We start from the raw sequence: 21,865 nt of genomic DNA on the forward strand, positions 1-21,865 counted from the left end.
TATATATATATATATTAACAGAAATTAAACAAAATTTATGATAAATTCTAGCTTAGTACATCTCAAACTGTTTGAAAGACTATTGAGTGAAGAATGATCCAGATCAGATTTTTCCAGTTCAAGTACTTTTTGAATCATCAAATTTAAATCTATATTAATTATCCCAATCATACAAAGGACATATTTCCTTACATGTAAAGAAATATTACCATATTGGTTATTTTTGCCTTATCAGATGAATCAGAAAATCCCATTACTATTGTTAATAATAGTTTGGTTTATATTCTTTTTTTTTTTCTCATGTGAGAATTTTTGTTTTGGTTTTCCAAACTGAAACCATTTTGACAGCTGCCTAATGCAGGTGACTCATAACTACTCCAATTAACACATCTAAAAATGCTCTTTCTTAAAGCAAACCCTCATTTTAAAACAAACATGGCAGCTACCGACCTGACGGGTCGCCATCTGCTGGCAGGTCGTCCTGCAGGGCTCACAGGTGTGCAGGCCGACCTCAAGAGTCAACGCCTGAGACCTGCTGCTGTTGTGGAAGGAAAACTTTGGGGAGTTTGACATCCTGCTGTGAAATGTGCTTCTGTGGGGACAAAAGAAGGCAAAAGTAACAGCCTGATTTGCATGCAGAGGTAAGCGTAAAGATTAAACATTATTGCCTCATGTTTTCATTTGTCTGATTAAATTGTACAAAAGACTTAAGGTACAATCTTGTGAAGAAGGATTTACCCCATTTAAGATTTCTTTTGGGGTTTTTTTTTAGTTCAGCTTTAAAGAAAAAAGTTATCCAAACCAAACTAGCTCTCTACTAGAAAAGGTATAACCAACAACAACCCTTTTTCCATCGCCATAATTGCTGTAATTGAGATGTCCAGTTGAGCTGTCACAACATTTCAATTGGAAATATGTCCATATTTTTGGACTATGCCAATGAAATACCAGTTTTGCTGTTTTTAGTTATTCAGAGACAAACCTGGTTAATTTTGGATCATCGTCTTGGTTACGTGTGTTTGAGCTCAGGGTTGTAAACTGACCTTGAGCTCTGGTCAAAACTTATGGCTCAATTAGAGAAAGTTGTCCAGATCCTGAGGCAGACCTTCATGTCGTCACCATGTTTCACCATGGATGACGTCTCTTTTCTGAAATGCCGGAAAAGGCAGTCAGGCTCCTTTCAACAAGTTCAGCTTTTGTCTCATCAGTCTACAGAATATTTCCCTAAAAGTTTTTGGACTCATCAAATGTCACAAGTTTTTTTTTTATTATCATTATTATTTTCTTGGTCAGTGGTTTTGGCCTTGGACCCAAAGTGAGCGACTCATATAACAAGTCCTGGCCCATTTATCATGTCTTCCCCCTTGCTCACAACCCACTTTACTGCCATCTCAGTGCCGGCTTTAATAACTTTAAAGCTTTCATAACATTAAAGGCCACTGCCGCCAAAAAAAACAAACATATAAGTAAGAAAGAAAGAAGGCATCTGTAAGTAGGTGAACACTTTTTTACGATATTAAACATCCATGGTGCAAAAAGCACTTAGCAGGAAGCGATCTGTGTTTTTAAGAAGGTACCTGAGTCCACTGTTCCTCTGAGATTGTATCTCCTGAGTCATTACCCTGCTTTAAACCTGTCAGACATAATCCTGCTCTCAACATGACCTCAGAAGTGGCTACTCTCATTTTCAGAGATAATACATCACGCAGTGAACGTACATGTGTCAGGGATTCATCCGCCGGAGTGCGAAAAAGTGTAAAACGATCCCAACAGAGGCGCGCGACACGTGGGCCCCCGTTTCCAGTAAAGGTAACCTCAAACCCGCCCCGGACCAAGCTCATTAAAAGTGCCAGCAAACCATGATGGCTGTTAGGTCACGTCAAGCTGCACAGTGCTGAGGCAGACAAGGAGCGCAGAGTGTTTAAGAAGAGGAAAGTAGCAAATGAAAGCTCCCTCTGCTTGAATCAAAGGAGGCTTAAGTGTCGAGGAGAAAGTTGAGCAATTGTCTCTTTCATCACCGTGGCAACAAATCCTCTCATCTGTTTGATGAACAGGCTGCCACCAGCCAGAGCCAAAACGCTCTCAGATACAGACAGGGAGCTCAAGCTTTAGTGATGAGATTTAATGTTCCAAAAAAACCACAATGGACTGATCGCTTTTAATCATGAATGAAAACAAATATTTAATTTATCTGTGTTTCAAACTCAGCACTAAGCCGGTAGGAATGCTGGAGCATCGCTAAGGATCCATCATGTCAGGAGCAGCAATGATCTACTGACACAGAATAACTTTAACCAACTCTTGACGTGAGCGGCGAGTTTCAGTATCATTTCTCCTTCATTACCAGAAGCTATGGAATATTTAAAATCTAAAATGTTACGGTCTCTGAATGTAATTTGATAAAGTAGCAAGATAAGCAAATGCAACAATGATCAATTAGTTGTTGGTGGGTTTTTTCTGTAGCCTATGGCTACTCTAAGATTGTAAAACATATTTTTTCTAAGTTTACACAGTTATGTCACATATGAAGAAGATTGACATAACTTCCTACTCATTAATGTTCTGTTCAAACTTAAATTTACTCATATTCTTTAATTTTTATAATCATTTGTCTGAATGCTGCTAACTGAAGCAGAATTTACCTGAAACATGACAATATTTAAAAAAAAATACCATCAAAGTTGGACTGTGAAGAAATACAAGATCTTCATGTTGTTCAGATGCTGGAGGTGTACTGCTCTGATTCAGGCTGTGCAAGCAAGTCCTCGTAAAAATCTCTCAGAAATAAATAAAAATAATAATAATAAATAAATAGTCTGTGGCTTGTTTTTTCTTCATTTAAACTGAAACCATTTTTCAGACTCGTCGCAGATTTAAGTTGTTCAGCAAGTCTCATTTGCTCCGTTCAGAGCTTTCGTATTTCTTATGCAGCACAAATACCAAAGTCAAGCTTTCCAGTGAACTTAACTTCCTAATCCCAGGCGTCTTCGTCAATGAGCAGCAATTGTCAGCTGTGGCTATTTGGTTAAAGGTTTACAATGCTTCCTAGAGGGAACTTAAACTGTTTTGTTACTATTTCCATAACATTATTGTCTTCAGCAGTGAAACTGTGAGATTCACGATTAGAAGCATGTGGACTTGATTAAACTTGGAATCGACAAATACTGTCTCTGAAAAAGGAATGATAGTGGTGAGCTGTATTTTTTTTTATTTTTACCACCTGCTGTGCAGCATCAAGAAATCACTGAAACAAAACTGGTCTGACAGCACGAAGTAGACAACAGTCTTATTAACCTGTTGATGTATTTTAAAGCAACATTAAACCAGGCTGACAGATGTTGATGACGTTCTCCTCTATGAACTGGATCTTAATGTGTTGTTTTGTAAGATGATGGATTTCAGTTGTTAATGTTTTACATTTCTGAAAAACAAATTATGTCTAACATAAAGAAGCCTTGTGGAAATATTGTGTTTTTCAGTGTTATTGATCACATTTCTAGATTCAGAAAATGTAAAACCAGAACTTTCTGTTCAATTCCTATCAGCTATTAATATTTGATTTGTTGCTGTAAAATTTACTGAACATTAATTTCACTAAAGGTAAAAGTCAATTTATTCATATAGCATCTTTTCAGCAGCAAGGCAATTCAAAATGCTTTACAAGAATTAAAAGGAACAAAATAACAAACCAAATGAAAGAGCTAAAGAAGAAAAGAATCTAATAATGTTGATAAACTAAATATCCCTTAACATTCCTGTTGCTAGATAAGTATAAGTAAGTATCTAATTCCTTTTCTTGGTTGGAAGAATAAGAGTCTAAAAAGTAGTTGCTAAAGTAGTTTTTCTGGATTCTAAGATTGTTCGAATCCCTAATGAACTAGCCTAACTTATTTATTTGGTTTATTTAACATTTAATTCCATAATACAAAATTAAATGCATGGATATTAATCCATCCATCAATTGTCTATATTGGGGTGTAGATCATCCTCCAGTGGTTCATTAGGCTGTACATCATCGCCAGTCCATCACAAGACAACATAGGACAAACAACCATGTGTACACACACTCACACACACACCCACACACACATGCAAGGGCCATTTATTGAGACCAAATAACTTTGCAGTCATGGTTTTGGACAGTGGCAGGAAGCCAGAGTACCCAGAGAGACTCACACATGCAGCAAGATCCCAGGCTGCACCAAATTATTCCAAATTGGTCTTTCTTTCCTAAAGACTCTGCTGAAAGTCAGGTGTAATTTCAACCCATGGCCATATTCTATTATCTAAAAATGTGATCTTCCGTGTTATTCTACAGTTTGAAATCTGTGCCAAAACCTTTTTATGCACAGTGAAAATAAATCAGCACTCACTCACTCACTCACTCAACGCAGCTGTTTCATTTTTATCTTGTCTTCTCTCATCTGTGTCTTTTACAAACACTTAAAGTCTACTTCTTGTTTGGCTCAAGAGAGACTATGTTCACTGTTAGTAGTTACACACAGAAAGCCAGATCTACAAGCTGCTCTTGAATGAGTCATCTGATGGAGGGAAAGGGCAACGTGAATGAACTGATGCTGCTTAGAGTCAGTGTTTTGTGTTGAATGTGAAAAAAAATAAAAGTAAATAAGAATCACGGGAAAATCAGAGAGCAGAACAAACTGGATGACTAACTGGGAAGCGGCTAAAATCTAACTTTGAAAATATTCATCCTCAGGTTTGAAAGACGTCGGTAAAATCTGCAAAAGTGCAAAGAGGTGTTGAGAGAACACGTCATCACGCAGCTGTCAGAATCAGTGGAGGCATCAGCACATTTCCTCTCCGTCACCACTACGAGCTTCACACAGATATTTATCTAAAAATAATTGCTTTATTCATTGTTGCCGGCAGGAGACATGAATTGCTGCTAATGTTCAGCACAGACCAAAGAGTTAAAAACATATGTGAATGTGTGTTGACACAAACCTGCCATTTAAAGTTCCTCGATGTAAGACATTCACCGCTTACAGAAAGTTCCAGTAAAAACAATCCAGTACTGTATCAGCAAAGTAAAAAAAATACATAAATACACGTTAAAAGTCATATTAACTCACCTAGCTGGTGAATTCAACAGCTGCTCTGTGTTCCTGTTTTTATTTTGCGTCAGATTTTTTCTAGCAGACCTGCAGTCTTTGCGGAATCCATTTTCCTTCCAGGTCTGCGCTCCTCTCAAAGCCTTCACCCTGACACTGAGCAACTTTGATCAGATTGACTGACTAAATGTGTATGGAAATAGTTGATGGGTTGGTTTCAGTTTTTGGCAGATCATATCATCCTCTTGCTGTGTGTGTGTGTGCGTGAGTGTGTGTGTGTGTTTCTGGCACTCGTCCAGGCTAGTCCAGCCATAAGATATACAGAAGGAAAAACCTGTTGCAACAGGTTCCCAAAGATCTCCAGGTTCAGCCACTGGCAGCTCCCAGCGCTCTTTTCCTCCCCTTCATCAGTCTTTCTTTACACTGAATGGTTACCTGTCTGAAATGGGACACAAGATACACCCGCGATCACAGCCACTGGTAAAGAGCGGGCGCCTTGCCCTGCTTTCCGAGCATGCCTACGGCACAGGCTGACATAAATGTGATCTGGTTTCACGTTACTGTTGAGTATTCAAATGAACACACGCACAGGGGAAAAAAACACGAGCAAGATCATTTGGGGACTCAAAGGGTGAAGGAGTACATGCAAAACTCCAGGTGCAGCACTTGAAAGAATCCAACAGACAAAGTCAGTCTGCATGCTTTAGTTTTTGTGTTTTGCAAAAAGTGTGGCTGCTGGTCACTTCACCTCTTCACCATGTTGTACTTTTACCTTTCGGTTGCAGTGCGGCCGACCCCTGGGGGATGCGTTGCATCAACCGTCTATTAGCTTGGATCCGCTTGAGGGGTTGTCTTAAAGTCTTTTGTTTAGTCTGATCTAGGTTTTGTTCTAACCGTGGACTAATTTGTACTTGTCAAGGAGGGGCCTCGTCCCACCTATTTTAAACCGCAGATGGTTTGAAATACATGTCATTTCACACTGGACTGGTTCAGACGTAAAACGGTGCAGTTTACCGTTTTACGTCTGATCTACATCTGACCTGGAGCCAGATGTGGGGTACGTCCCCAGCAAATATTGAGATACTGACCATGGGGAACTTTGCTTAAACTTGAATTGTACGCTGAACCTCAGGAGTGGAGAAGGTAGAGAATAATTTGAGGCAGCGAACAGAGCTGTGCCACAACAGGTAGATTCTTATCCTATCCTCCCAATGAACCAGGAATTTCAGCAGCCCCAGCTCATAGCTATACCTTAAACAAACCTCGTCCTGACTCAGAGGGTGAGGCGGAATGACAGAGAGAGACAGGGGATTAATTTCAGATAGAATAAACTCTTCTGTTACAGTGCAAAACCCTCTGCAGAGCAAAGCTGCAGCCGACGGCTCGTTCTGCCAAAGTAGCGGTTCTTGAGGAGGGTGTGAAGTACAACGCGATGCCACGGGGGGATAATCAGTCCACATTTTACTGTCAATCTTATATAATGTTTGTTTTTTGTCTTTCAAAAATTGACACACTATGAAACTATCAGACTTGTTAAATCCTCTTCCCCTCAATAGCAGCTTTACAGGTTAATACTGTTCAGAAACCTGCAACAGATTAAATTCTTGGACTTAATCCACATCTGTTCATCATAAATTTAAAAACAAACATCAAGGCACAGTCGCAGGTTCATTCCTATCTGTGGGCGGGATTTATTTTCTGTTATATGCAAATCATCGTCGTGTCAACTAAGTGGAATTTTGACCTTTTTGCTCCACTCGTGAAAAACAGGAGTGACAGGCAGTGGTTTGGTGTTTTCTGCACCCAGGGTACACAAGGAACCATTAGTGGGAACATTTGCATGCTCTAACTGCCCTTCAGCGACTGCACTGGAAAGGGAGAACAGAATGGTGGGAATGTGAAATTAAGCCCAAGATTATTCATATGCCTGGCAAAATACAGTAAATTGTCATCAAGGAATTTGGTTTAGACAGCAAGGCAAAAGGCGTCTCTTCAAAGAAAAAGAAACAATTATTAAACATTTTACATGTTGCCTGCATTTCATTGAAAACTGGCATATTGAAATTAATAATAAAAACAATAACTGGAAAAAGTTTTATTGGCTTCACAACAGTCAACCCCTTCTTATAATTAATTGTTGACCAGTTTTTTTGGATTATTTTCTAACTTTCAAGTCGGGACTCTGGCAAAGCCTCTCCGAAACATTAATGTGGCTTCCAGCAAGAAAAAACCTGTTAGTTGAATTGTTATTATTTAGATAGCTTCAGAGCTAAAGCTAATTATATGGCGACCAGATGATGATTCAACATTTTATAACAAGCAGAAAGAAGTTATTTAAAATGCTTACAAAACTAGAAAGATGCCAATGAGTTTCAGGACTCGTCCAGACACATCCGGGGAAACTGAGGTTTGGGGTCCCACATATGATAGATGCAACAAATAATGTGCCAAAATATCCACATACTTGGTGCCATATTTTAATCCCAACAGGAAGTCCTAGTTGTTTTGAAGGATTCTGATTGGCTGACAAAAGTTTTAGCATTGTGCAACCCTGACCCCTGTATGTGTGTGTGTGTAAAACTACGCTCAGGTGTATTCATGTGGACGAATACTTTCCGAAACTGAGCCTGTGTGTACGATATTATTATTTTTTTAAAACGATAGGCCGGAGATATCTGTTTTTATAAAACCAGAAATGTAGTTTTGCATTATTTATTAACATATATGGCAAGTGCATTTGACATTTTATCTGTATTTCTGTCCTAATAAATTATCAGTAAAACAGGATTTGATAAAGCGAGATAAAGCAAGGCGTGATTTATACAGGATAGTGTCCCATAATCACGAACTGAAAGTCTAACAAATATTATCTCTATTCACTTACACTGAAATGTTTTGTTTGTACGTTTGAAATAACAATATATTTGTGTAAGCTGCAATCTTGATATCAAACTTTATGTGCTCAAAATAAGAAAAATATATATTGTTAACTCAAAGCGTATCTATTTTTTAAAAAAGCAGTGCTTTAAGCAAAGTAAAAGTGAATGAACATGCAACAGAAACTTGAACTATCATCATTCTAGCTGTGAGGAAACAATTGTTAAACTTTTTTTATCATACATGCTGCCTCAAAAACAATTTTTTTTTTATTTTAAGTATGTCTGATCTGTCACCATGCCTATAAGAAGCTCATAAATACAAAATTCAACATGGTTGATTGTATGTATATATAAAAAAAACATTCATTATAACATGTTTTGTTTTTATTACCTTCATAACTGTGATTATTTTGAATGAACCCATAAAATTTTACATGCAAATCAAAAGGTTGCTTCAACAGCTCAAAATAAAAGTCAGATTAATCACCGTAAACATTCTGAAACAGTAATTTATGAACGTCTAAAGAAAATATTCAGATATCCTGAGGCAACGAGGTCCATCTCAGAATACTTTACTTTTTTGGCTCATGGTGAGGCTATATAAATCTAATAATTACTTTTCCTGTCCCAAGGATATTTCAAATAAAAATGTGCAGCTGTCTCCTCTGATGACGGCTCTTAAAGTGGTATATTACCATTTAATGAAGAAACTGTGAAAAGAAAAGCAGAGCTGTTTGAAAAAAACTGCACATCATTTTAACATCCCTGGTATGGGTTCGGGCTTGGCTAGCAGAAAAGCAGATCTCAATGTTACGTAATGTTTATGCAAAAGAAGAAACATCAAATCATAATAAATATCCTACCTCTGATAGCAACCATCCAACGTGCTTCTGTGAATTTCCATAACTGCAAGAGCCAATTTATTGCGAAAAAGTGATAGATATTCCTGCAAGCAGTGTCGTTATTCCGTCTTTCCCTGAGGCATGTTCCCTGGATTAAAGAAAAATGGTTTGGATTTCATAACTACTTATACTTTTGACCTCTTTGCCCTGCGGTTCCAGATTTTTACATTTTTTTCCTAATCACGTTTTTGCTCCAGGCCTCAATGTACAGAAGAGATATGGCCCTTGGTTAGGTTGGTTTAAATGTTGCCCTTCGTGACTCTTTGAGGGGGAAGGCCTTCTGTCTCTATGGCCCAGGAACGAATATTTCTAATCCTATCGACGGCAACGAGATTTCAGCTCAGCTGTAAAATGAACTGGGGAGCCTTTAACTTGCTGTCTCTCTATTGTACAGGACACATTTACTGGAATCCTCCATTAAGATGTACAAAACAACCTTAAAATAAACGAATCTCTCATTGTGGGAGTGTAACTCGTATTGAAAACTTTAATCCAGCTTTTAATGTGAGCTATTCATTTTTTAAAATGCAGTTTCACCCCTTTGCCAAAATAACAGAATGCATCTTCTTCTCTAGTTTTTAATAAGTTTGAACGTACAGATAGAGAAGAATCAATGGGCCACTTTTATTTGCACAGTCTCTTTGGGTAATGCCGCATCCTCTCTGTTGCTCTCTTTTCTTCACAATGGTCGAGGCCGTGGAAGAACGTCGATTTTGTGCCTTTCAGAGAGAAACTGTCACAGAAGATCACAAGTCATTCACTGTAGCTAACATTAGAATATGCATCAGTCTTTTCACACCAAACACAACTGGAGCATTTTATTTTGCACCTGGCCCTCAATCTTAGTCTATGAGTGGCGTTTGCTTTCACAATCCCTTGTTTACATATCATGTAGGGTTTAAACAAAGTAAATCCCAGACAGAAATGAAACGTTTGTCCATAAAAGCATTAACTTCTGATCCGCTGTGTGGACTGTCTGGTGGATGATTTCACTAAATGAATGGAAATTGATTTAGTCAAAGCATGAGCAAACAGCGCAGCACGGCTCCATTCGAATACGTCCGCTAAGAAGCAGGAGAGCGTTATTCATAAGAAAGATTTGTTCTGGTGCTCAAGGATACACCAGGCTGTGCTGACTGGTGCAGATAAGAGAGCTTTGGATTAACGCACAAAGCCGTCCACTGGGCCAGGCCTCCTCTGGTGAAATCCTGTAATGATTTCCTGGTCTTTGTCCGGCTACAACCAACGATACGCCGTGGGTCCTAAAGATGTAGCCGCTCTTTTACAGCGACAGATTTGGAGGAAGTAAAAGCACAAAATGATAAATAATTTAAACTCTTTCCATCTTTAATGTGTCACGTTTTATCTGAAATGCAAATAACGGCAAAGGTTATACTTTGATGCAGCACCTCTCTATTCTGTTTTGGCACTTAGTCTTCGTGAGTTTACTCCAGCCATCAGCTAAAGTGTATCTGATCAATCTGACGTGATTTTCAGCTGACAAGTAGGATTTTCCTGACATTTTGCAGAAAGGATACAATGGATAGAAAGAATCCTACTCTAGGAATCAAAAATATCAATCAGAAGACGGGTATATGTGATGGTGTGCGTTGTAACCAAGAAGAGTCACACAAATGATTAGAAAAATGTTATTTTCAATCCAAAAAGTTAGATCTACAAAGGAATAAGTGCTGAACATCACCTTCAATGGAGACACAACAAGCAGGACTGATGCTGGTTTCAGCTGCCGTCATCGACAATTTTTGCAAATTGGAAAACAAATGTAACAATCTTAATAATATTTTAAGGTGTTATTTTAAAACACACATGTTTAAGAATCAGGGGTAAAGGGTAAAAGACAAATACAGTGTGACAAATGAATGTTGGCTCCTTGAAGTCTGCACCACACTGTTTAAAGTGTGTGTTAATCATTATGTCATTGTTCTGTATACAAAACACTGCCACTCACCTCCAAACCTTAAGTCTGATAGGTAAGAGGACAAGCTTGACTTATTTTACCAAAGGAGGGGGAAAGAAAAACCACTATAAACGTACCTTATGCAAGAAACGGCACAGGATGCTGCACAGGCTTGATCTCAAGGCTATCAGGCTACAGGTCAGGAAGAAGCTGGGATAAAGTTTACTAGAAAGCACTGAATCAGCCAGATTAATTGTCAGGTACAGCAGAAGTTGCTGACTGTTGGCTACAGAGTAGGAGTATCATTTAGGAAACTGTGTTTTTTACACATGCAGAAATGCTTCAAATGTAAAGGAACCTTTTCCACAGCGAAGTTTAACAACACATGGTAAACTGTCATGATTCTTTTCTTACGTTGATCTATGCGGTATATGCACACTCAGACCAAGACTGTATAAGGCCCTGAGCAGAATTTCTCTTGGCGGACCAATTTTGAATATATATATTTGTACTCAGTAGTCAGATTTTTCAAGTTGAAATTATGGCTTGGACGAAGTCTTAACACGGTGAAAGTTCCCAGCAGAAAATAATTCTTAGCACTCCCCATGGTTTGCATCTCACAGGTTTTCCTACACAGTCTGGAAAAGTTTCAAATTTGATTTTAGTGTTTCTTCCATGTTGGGACAATGATGGAGGGAAAAATAAGAAAAAACCAGAACAAGGAAAGATATTCTCAGGAACCAAATGTTCTTTCATCATTTGCTCATCGAAACTGTTGTATTCTGGTGTTGTAATAACCAGAAATGTGTGTGTGTGCGTGTGCGTGTGCGTGTGTGTGTGTGTGTGTGTGTGTGTGTGTGTGTGTGTGTGTGTGTGTGTGTGTGTGTGTGTGTGTGTATAAAATCCTGGAGCCCGTACTTGCAGTTTCTGACTGCAGGCTACCCGGCAAACCACAAAATGAACCGACATCTCTTCTCTTCACCTCTTCTCCAGGTGAATGTTACCGGCAAACCAATTTTAGCTTAGCTGGTCTTGCCAATTCTGTAATTTTCTGTGAAATAAGACACCTGTCATCACATTATTTATTGCAATAACAACACAAACTGCCTTGAGGAAGCAGCCTGGATGTTTTTGTCGACTAACAACTATGTGCTATAAAGTTATTTTATCTGGATTTTCTGTGACAGACCAAAGCAAAACAGAGCATAACTGGATTGAGAAAGAGAAGTGGTGGAAACGTCATGTTGATGTGCTGTGATGCTTTTATTTAGAAAGGACAGGAAGTCATTTTATGCAGGCGAAAACATGAAAAGTGTGCTGTCCATTTGTTTCAATGCCAACCTGCCTGAAATCTAACAAGCTACTCCTTGCTCAATCAGAATTGTGAGAGATCATCTGAGGAGAATAATTTGTGAGGATTTCTACAGACGTTATGTTTTAGATCTAGATTAACTCCAGAGATAATCTCTCTGATTGTCAGTCTGACGCTCTTTTTGCATACTCTGACAGGTTTTCTCCCCCAGACTGCGTTTCGCTGCATCCGTCTCCGTGACAACTCTGAGCAGCTTTCCTGTTCCTGTCGAGACAAATAGCATCACCACAGCATGATGCTGACACCACCATGTTTCACTGTAGGGATATGGTGCACAGGGTGTTGCTTTTGGGCCACACACCAGCAAATTTAACATTTTAAGTAATTTGGTGTTGTAAATTTAAAGACGATTTCGTGAGTGAAGATGACGTACGACCAGCTGTTTTCCAAATTTACATTTAATAAAGCCGTTTCGACCGTTTCTAGATAGAGTGGCTAAATATTTGCATTTTTTTTTTTTCACCAGGGTTTGTTTCTCCTATGAAACCTGACCCTTGATAAGAACTTGCCTACACCTGCTGCTTTGCCTAATGGACCTTTAGCCTAACAGAAGCTGCTGCTTGTGTTGACTCATCAGAAGAGGAGGAAGGTGAAGTGATTACATTTCCAGGTTGGTTTCTACAGATTGCATGTAGATGTTTGGACTACAAAATTGCATCCGTGTTTGGTTTTTACTTTTGACTCTATTGCTTATTTCTAGTTACATGACAAAGGACACTTAAATTTGTCTCTATAATTTCATGTTACATTAGTAGTACACAACAATGTTGCAATGCATAAGCAGGGCGTCCTTTTGTTTAGTGCAATTGTTGCATTGCACATCTTGCTCTGTTTTATTTAAATAAAAAGACATTTTACTTTACATTCATTTCTACAGCTTTACGCATTAGTTTGTTCAGAGGAAACATGCACTACCATGAAACGAGTTGAGCTGAAACAGGCAAAGATTTCAGTCTTTGATCAAATAAAAGTGATTTAGCTTCTGTACATCATCCCACTGACATTGGTCAAAGATTACAGGATGCAAAGGCTCACTGATGAAAGCAGAGCAACAAATATGCATCCAGAGCAATGTCTTTGATCCGTTTTGATTACCAAATATAACTAAGTATTTTTTCTGTTTTTCAAATTTGTCTCCAGATGTGAATGTAGTTGTACTTAATCTTTTTGTTTCCCTAAAACCTTTATTATTTCAGGAAACCGATTTGAAATATGGAAGCATGAGGAAAATTTCATTATGCTTAATACAGCATGTACTCAAATTGTTAGGTAACTTAAAATTACAATATGATTTCCGGTGAGTAGAATCCGTCCTTCATCTATACCCAGTTATCCATGCAATGTTGCCTGGAGGCTGATGCCCGTCTCCAGCGGTCATTGGGAGCAACGGACAGGTACAGCCTGGACATGTCACCTGTTTATCAAATACGCCCCTCTTCCACAAGCTCCAACTCAGTGCATGATAAAAAGGGTTTCCCACTAATAAGTTAGTCATGTTTTTGGACTTTGGGAGGAATACCCAGAGAGAACCGACATATGCAGAAAGAGGCCAGGCCGGGATCGGAGAGTTCGAATCTTTCACAAAAGAATGGTTCTAGGAATGAAAAGTACAGCTGTGTATAAACTGTAAAAGAAAGAAAAAAAAAACAATAGTAGATTTGAAGGAATTGAAATAAATGGTCCAATAGCTAATTATTATGTATGAAACCATGGGAACAAAAGAAAAAAATGTATGCAATTTTTATCATGTCTGTAAAACATAATCATTGTTAGAACTTAAACAACCGTCCGTCTCGTTAAACATGCTGTCAGGGTTAACCGTTCATCTTTTTATGAGATAAAGGAATCCAAAGCTTATCCATAAAGATTGAGGAGGGTTTTGAAAATAAGGAAAGAATTATGATAACAAATAGACATACTACTGTAAATCCTGCCATATCTTGGCATATTTTTGTAGCATATTTACAGTAAAGTATAAACATATTACAAACTTTAACTTCAGTTCCGATCTGAAGACGTCTAAAGGAAACCAGAGGGGAATTTAACTCAATTTTTTTGGTATCTTGATTAATGATGGCATTTTGAAAACTTTTTTGTTTTTATTCAAGGTGCAACTAACATGTTGTAATTTTCTGTCTGAAGCCAGTGCATGCCATTTTTCTACAGGTGAATTAATAGAAAGGAACACAGCTACCATGCACTGTCAGCCTCTCAAATTATTTGGCACGTGCAGATGAGTAAAGCTTCATCAGTGCAGACCAAGAGTCTGCATAGTGCATCATGAAAATAAGTAAAATATCTAGTCGATGCTACAACATCTCAATGGAGTTCAGGTCAATTTCATAGCAGTGACATATATAAATTTTGAAGCTAAGTGTGATGCTTTAGCATTACTTTAGCTGTCTCGCTTTTTCTCAGCTTAAAATATTTTCTAAATCTAAACATATTTATAAAATCACAGATTATAAAACATGAAAATATTCATGTGGATAAAAATTTGATATGTTTTCCAACATAAATTACAGAAGCAAAGGGATTTCAAATCTGTGTATATGTCAGTGCACATAATCTATTAAAACTTTTTTGTAGTCAGATTTTTCTGACTACAAACTACTGGTCTCTGATTACAGTGTCAGAGACCAGTAATCTAGCAATTTTGGTGAACAGAAATGGAACAGTGAAGGATCACAGATCCCATTCCAGATAAGTGCAGCTGAAATGTTGACTAACCAGATCACCCACACACATAATTATAGGCTACAGAGCTGGTTGTTATTTTTAGATACTTTAATTGGATATGACAGTACTTGATCTGAAGATGAAAGTGATAGTTCACTTAAAAACTTCACTGTTAAAAAAAAACAGACAGAAGTGTTTAAGTGAACACACACATGCACACGCACACACACACGCACACACACACATACACTGTACTTCTGTTTTCACATAGATAAAAGAAACCCCTAGAGTTCATGTAAATCTTAAGGAATAACTACATTTTGTCACTTACAATCACAAGCTTAATTGTAATTTAAAATGATTAAACCCACACAACTAAGTCCAAAGCTATGCAACAGAAGAAACTGGACACTTGACTTTCTTTTTTTTACATGTGGGGTGCATTTGTATTCATCCCATTTAGATTTCTTTCATTCTTGGTCTACACAGTTACTTCGTAGACCCACCTTTTACATGGAGCTTGAGAATTTGACCCATTGTTTTTTGTTTGTTTTTTGTAAAATAGCTTAAGATCAGTCTGCCTGGATGGACTGGATGGATAGATCTGAACGTCATTTTTCAAATTTGCCATAAAGATCTGACTGTATATTTAGGTTTATCTTACTCAAAGTCTTTCATAGCCTCTAACAGGTTTTGTTGTTGTTGTTGTTGTTGTTGTTGTTGTTGTTGTTGTTGTTAAAGATTGCCCTGTATTGTACTTGTACCAGTTCCTTGCCTACACCATCATAATGCTACAGAAGCTTTTTGGGGGGTGGGGGGGGGATTTTTTTTTTTTACTCTAATGTGTATTATTTTCCTTTCAATTTTTTTATGATGTAGTGACCGTATTCCTACACTAGAGGGAGCTACCTCCCCACTTCTAACGCATCTATTCCTACTATGAGGAATAAAATTGAACGTTAGCTCCTTTAGCTCCAGACCGTTGGATGTTAGCTCCTTATGCTAGTTATGTCACCGCAGTCACTTCATGGTTCAACTCTGTAAAAAGTGTTTTTACAGCAAATAACTTCAACGCAGTAGATTCGACATGGACGAGCAGGACACGGCAGCGATCCTACCTGAAGACCTCCTCAGCGCCTCGTCAGCGGATGACCAGCTGTCCGATTCTGAGGACCGCAAAGACGAAGCCGGTTTACCGACCGCAACCACCCTTGCGCCGCCGTCGTGCCGGTGCCCTGTCCCGGTGTCCGTGGAGCCGGTGCTTTTCCTCTCCATGTTCTCCCTGGCTCTCCAGGCCCCTCTGACCACGCAGTACCTGTGGGACCGAATTAGCGAGGACCTCGGCTACAATGGCTCCAGGAGGTCTGGGTGCAGCAACAGCTCAGTGGACCCGGACCCGCTGCAAAAGGTCACCAGCTGAAAACTTTACGCATTTACCACTTTGGGATCTGTAGGTTCACGCGTAGGTATGAAAAAGAAAGCAAAATAACTCTTTAGTTTCAAATAAATAATAAAAAAGACTTGATCAAACTTCATATTGTGTGTAAAATGGGGTGTATTTAGATATAAAGGGAGTGAGATGTAAAGTCTACTGTCAGTAAATTAATATAAACATTGTAAATATTTTATAAACGTATAATTATCATAAGATTCCAAAAAATCATTCTTCAAATAAGTTATATCAATTATTTTTTAAATTATGCTTACTGCTATTAAGTAGCATGATCTCTTCACTTCCAATCAAATTCAGCATGCAGGAGTTATTTCTTCATAAATGGATGCAAAGCAGTCTTGAATTTTCAGTTGAAAAGTGATAACTGAATCTCCACAAATGGATTAAGTGTAGAAAAAGAAAGTGCTGTATTTTCAGATGTCAAATATTAATTTAGTACTCAATAACACTGACAAATACTGTTTGCTCTGAGCTCAAAATCCTTTGTCATTCCAAAGGATTACAACACATACAAACTCTTTTTTGTTAATGTCTTTTTAATTTAAGAATAAAATATGCAACAAAAATTGACCACTAAATGTAAAATGTCCTGAGGAATCCTTCCATAGGGGTAGTGGTTAATTTTTTCTGAACTCGTAAGACACAAAATGACATAACGTTTGTTTTTGCTGCGTTCAGTGACAAAAAAGAAGTTTTCAGTTTGATGCGTTCAATGAAAAGGGAGAAAATCGTATTTGGCTGATCAAATGTAAAAAAGATAAGGTCAACACAAGGTAATGAAATAAACATATTTGTCTACTTTAGAAATAATTACAACTTTAAAATAAAATGCAAAGTTACAAAATAGTTTGTAATAATCAGTATTTGTGAATATCAGTTTATTACTTTTGAGCATATGTGATTGGGTGACTGCTGCCGAAAACAGGAACAGCATCACATGTTGCAACTGAGAGGAATTTGCTGAGCATGCACAACAAGTGAAAAGTACATCCATTTCACTCAGGAAACAGAATATTGTAGCATTAAATTAGATTAATTAAGAAAACGTTTTTAAAAATCATGTTGCACTAAATAGCAGGAAGCTTTCATCCTGTTCACTGATCTGTTTCTGTTGTTGTTCAGGAAGTTGAAACTCTGACAGCTCACTGGAACCTGTACATCAGCCTCGGGGGTTTTTCAGTCGGGCTCGTGGTTGTCCCTCTCCTGGGCTCGTGGAGCGATGTAGCAGGCCGCAGAACCGTCCTCATCCTCCCCAACTTCGGCCTGGCGCTGCAGGCCGTGGTCTACCTGGTGGTGATGTACCTCAAGCTGCCTGTGGTCTGCTTTCTGGTGGGCCGGCTGCTCAGTGGCCTCTCGGGGGATTTCAACGCCGTTCTGGCCGGCTGCTTTGCCTACGTGGCGGACATCAGCGACAAGAGGTCCCGCACCTTCAGGGTGGCGGTTCTGGAAGCTTGTCTGGGCATTTCAGGGATGTTGGCCAGCATCATAGGAGGCCAGTGGCGCCAGGCACAAGGGTGAGAAACAACAGTTACAATAGTTACAGATGATCCTCAGTAAAATGCTTAACCCCCCATTAGCACCTGCAGAAAACTGGTGAGAAATGTTTGCTGTGTGCACTTCTGCTGTTAAAACAAACAAAAAAATCACCTCTATAAACAATATTTTTTTTGTTTTCCCCCAGTTACATCAACCCGTTCTGGCTGGTCCTGGCCACCAACTTGGCCTCAGCTCTCTACGCCTACCTGTTCATCCGAGAGTCCGTCCGTCCGGACCCGAGCGCCAGGCTCCTCTCCGCTCGCCACTACAAAGCCGTCTGGCGCCTCTACTCCACAGGAGGCATCAGCGGCGGCGCGCCGCTTCACAGGGGCAAGCTGTGGCTCTACACGCTCTGCTTCTTCCTGGTGGTGGCCGTTCACTTCGGCACCAGGGAGCTGTACGTGCTGTACGAGCTGAGCTCCCCACTGTGCTGGGACTCGGCTCTGATCGGCTACGGGTCGGCCGCTCTGAACCTGGCCTACCTGAGCAGCCTGCTGGGGCTGAAGGTCATGCAGCGCTGCCTGCAGGACTCCTGGGTGGCTCTGGTGGGCCTGGTGTCCAACGTTACTGGGCTGGTGGTCTTCTCTGTGGCGCATACCACCCAGCTTATATTCACAGGTGAGAAGCTTCAGAAAGTCGTGAGCAGTTTCTCAACATATGTGTCATTTTGGAGGGTTTAAATTTGAAAAAAAAGAAAAACAGTTTTTTCCGACTCGACTCCTCAATTCGTCGTCTGGCTACAGGAATTCGTAGAGGTTCCTCATATTGAAGAGGTAAGACATGGAGTGTGTGGTAACTCAGAAGTTTTATAGATAATGGTGGCCGATCCTGGAAAATTCAAAGTCGAAATATTTCGATCAGTTCACAGTTTTATACACCACTGTCTACACTTGGTGTATTTAGTTATCGGCCGTAACAGCAATATTAATATCAGATGTCGGTATTGAGGCAAATTTTCATACTGGTACATTTCTAGTCAGGACTTAAACTTTTCATGGCCTTAAAGATGTCTGATAAAAATCAACTTAGCATTGCTGGTTGTGGAGGCTGGTGCTGACACGCTCATATTCCCAGGAGATTTCTTGACTCTCTTGCTCTTTGTTCTTGACCATTTTTTTTTTTTAAATGACTCACGTGAGCATATTCCTTAAAAAGGAAACTATTTCCATTCTGAAGTCTCTCAAACTGCTCTTGGCCACAATCATCAACTTTACCAGAAGCAACGAACTGAAACTTGACTGAAGCTGACGATTATCTTGCATGTGGCTTCTCTGTCCAGGTTACGGCCTGTGTTTCCTCTTCATGGCTTCCACTCCCGTCCTCAGGTCAAAGCTCTCCAAGTTGGTTGACCCTTCAGAACAAGGTCAGTGAGCGTCTGGTCCTCTGCATGGGATGTTTTAGTTTTACAGATGTTTAGCCCTCATCTGGGCCTGAGAGCGCGCTCTGAGAGACAAAGAGGCTGAGTAGTATAGACGGCACTCAGGTGCTTCACATTGGTTTCTATTAATAAACTCTTGTGTGTGTTTTCTGTCTCTCAGGGGCCCTGTTCGCCTGCGTTGCCTGTGTGGAGAGCTTGTGTTTCCTCGTGGGCAGCAGCGTCTTTAACTCCCTCTATCCAGCCACTCTGCATTTCATGAAGGGCTTCTCGTTCCTGTTTGCTGCCATCGTCCTCCTCATTCCTGCTGCAATAATTGGGTGAGTTTTCTGTTTTTACTGCAGGGTCTGCAGTCATCTGTTTTTACGTTATTCCTACCTCCCAACGATTTGAGCATCATCCAAATCGTTGGATGACGCTCCATCTTTTTCTACATTATCCCTTTGTTATCCATTCATGCCATTATACCGTATTAAATTTTGGATTAGCGGGTGTATAGGGACCTTGTATTTTTTTTCTGTATTTCTAGGGGGTTTTTTGACTACCAACCGTTTCAAATCAAAAATCAACATACGTGTCTGTCTCTGTAGCGCTCTACAGTGTTTCGACCAGAGAAGGGAACACAGGGACTCTGCATCCTGAGTGTTAAGAGCTGGTCCTGATGGGACCCATTTGTGGAGATTCAGTACTCATCTTGCCTGTGATGCTGTTAGAAACTGGGATCCTAACAAACATGAAGGCTGCTATTCTGCAAAGGGATTCTTCCCCCGAAGTGACACTAAAACGTCGAGACCAAAAAGTGAAGAAACAACCATGTGGGCTGACCTCCCTCGATTTGTGAGTCAGTAGAGCTTCACACGAAGAGTTAAAGGTCTCACATCGTTTAAATCAAGATGTTCAGGCACATGAATATTTTATATACTGATTTGAAATGTTTTTGTATGGCACTCTATGTGCGTAATATTTCAGTGTGAATTTATTGACTACAATAGCTAGCTACGGAAGCACAGTATTGTTCAATAATAGCAACGTTCAAATCATCTTTTATTTCTGATTATGTATCGAAAATGGAGGCAGCTTTGTCTGTGCCAGTTAAATCGGTCTTTTAGAAAAAATTCTAGAAATTTTGCAAAAGGGAAAAAAAAATATTATATGTAATATTTAATTCACTTTTCTTTTTTTTTTTTGTCCATTTTAGGATAAGTAAAGTATTTTTTAAAATTGAATTTAAACTAATTGTAGATCAGGAAACCCTTCTTATGTGCTGTAAGCAAATGATTTTTTTTTACTTGAATCCTTGTTCATAGTTTTAAAAAGCACTTTGCCAAAAGCTGTGAAGAAAAAACGAACAATGTATTCATATGATTGTTTGTTTTGAATTTTAAGTTTGACATTTCTAAGCCAATGAACAACAGTAAGCTTGAGTATTGTGTTGGTAATGTTTTTATGCTGACATTAGTAACCTATCAAAAAAGATAATGCACAGCAGATGGAAAACTCCAAAAGTAAATGTGTTTGTGTGACGGTGGCTCAGGAGGTGGGAGTCTGTCGTGTAACGTGTGGGTTGCTGGTTCAAATCCTGTTACTGGTTCGACACTTCACCTGCCTTTCCTGATAGTTGTGTTCAGAGAACCCAGTTGAACGGTGGCCTCACCTCCGCCCGACTGCTGTGGCTACAATGTAGCTTAGTACCATCAACATGTGAATGACTGAATGTTGTATGAAGCACTTTGGTCCTCTGGACAAGATAAAGAGCTACACAAGTACATTTACTATTTCTGTGTTTTTATATGCTGTAATAATTATGCACCAGATTTTGATTTTGGACTTGGATGAAAAGTAAACTGTCTGATGAAAATATTTAACTTTGAATCATTTATTTGCTCAGAAGTAATTTTCGCATTTCTGCTATTTTTGGTCCATTTAGTCAAACTTTCATAACAAATTGGAAGTTTCAATGTATTTGATGAATTTATCTGGTTGACGGTATGTTTTTTGTTTGTTTGTTTGTTTGTTTGTTTGTTTTTTTAGAAAAGCTAATAAAAAAATTATAAATACACAGTTTTTTAATGTTGCCTGGAAAAGTGGAAGTATGGAAATTCCAGGTCTGGATAAGAATAGAAAAAGAAAATAAAGTATCATAGGTAAAAGTGATTTTTTGTATCCCATTGTTTAAAGCTTTTATCGTTCATTCATCTTTCATTTATCAATCAATTTGTTTGTCCATCCCAGTTGCTTACAGTCTGTTTTTTAAATGTTCCATCTAAAGCCTGACCACTATATTAATTTTGCCATTTGGACATTCATATATATATTTTTAAATGGTTAAGGACTGTAAATTATGAATATTAGACACCGGACATGTCTATAATTTGGATATAATATATAATGAAGCAATTGATCTATAATACTTACAATTGTTTGTTTTTATCTGTAAACCCACATGTTACCCAGTATATTATAAAGATGTGGGGCATTGATACCAATGTGGTCATATCACAGTGAACATGAAAAATGTGTGGTCTAAATACTCCTGGCCACAAATTTAATTATGCTGAGTTCATTAAAAGCTAATTATCCCTTCTGAGTTGACCTGGAATGTTTTTGTTCATTCTGAAGAAATTATGAAGTCACACAGGTTTGTCCTCTCCTGGACAAACACCTGAAGGGAAGTGTGAA

At 38.9% G+C, this 21,865-nt stretch overlaps 2 protein-coding genes across 4 annotated transcripts in view; one reads left to right on the forward strand and one right to left on the reverse strand.

Annotated features, from left to right (window-relative positions):
* foxn1 (forkhead box N1) overlaps window positions 1-16,022 on the reverse strand; it is a 27,721-nt gene extending 11,699 nt beyond the window's left edge. Inside the window, exons 1-2 of one of the 2 annotated variants that reach the window (XM_008425592.2) lie at window positions 15,941-16,022; window positions 451-592 (exon numbers count right to left, since the gene is read on the reverse strand). In XM_008425592.2, coding sequence (XP_008423814.1) covers window positions 451-573 — 123 coding nt within the window. In that variant the 5' untranslated portion in view covers window positions 574-592; window positions 15,941-16,022. Of the gene's footprint in view, window positions 1-450; window positions 593-5,093; window positions 5,330-15,940 lie in introns of those variants that run through there. The other variant, XM_008425591.2, reaches the window with a different exon arrangement.
* Window positions 15,722-21,770, forward strand: slc46a1 (solute carrier family 46 member 1). 2 transcript variants are annotated; one of them, XM_008425589.2, is made up of 6 exons: window positions 15,723-16,230; window positions 17,398-17,789; window positions 17,957-18,429; window positions 19,091-19,174; window positions 19,350-19,506; window positions 19,777-21,770. In XM_008425589.2, exons 1-6 carry the CDS (start codon window positions 15,910-15,912, stop codon window positions 19,826-19,828), a joined length of 1,479 nt encoding a protein of 492 aa, XP_008423811.1. In that variant the 5' UTR covers window positions 15,723-15,909; the 3' UTR covers window positions 19,829-21,770. The 2 variants fall into 2 exon arrangements, with proteins under 2 accessions (XP_008423812.1, XP_008423811.1); XM_008425590.2 differs by lacking the exon at window positions 19,777-21,770 and having other exon boundaries at window positions 15,722-16,230; window positions 19,350-19,510.
* Window positions 21,771-21,865: the final 95 nt, after the last annotated feature.

Source organism: Poecilia reticulata, linkage group LG13, assembly GCF_000633615.1.
Source record: "Poecilia reticulata strain Guanapo linkage group LG13, Guppy_female_1.0+MT, whole genome shotgun sequence".
Lineage (NCBI taxonomy): Eukaryota > Metazoa > Chordata > Actinopteri > Cyprinodontiformes > Poeciliidae > Poecilia > Poecilia reticulata.

Excerpts from the sequence above, each read along its gene's own strand:
- slc46a1 (XM_008425589.2), top strand. The coding sequence starts at position 15,910 with ATGGACGAGCAGGACACGGCAGCGATCCTACCTGAAGACCTCCTCAGC. Across the intron at positions 19,175-19,349 it reads GGTTGACCCTTCAGAACAAG|GGGCCCTGTTCGCCTGCGTT; the intron begins GTCAGTGAGCGT and ends TCTGTCTCTCAG. Across the intron at positions 19,507-19,776 it reads ATTCCTGCTGCAATAATTGG|CGCTCTACAGTGTTTCGACC; the intron begins GTGAGTTTTCTG and ends CTGTCTCTGTAG.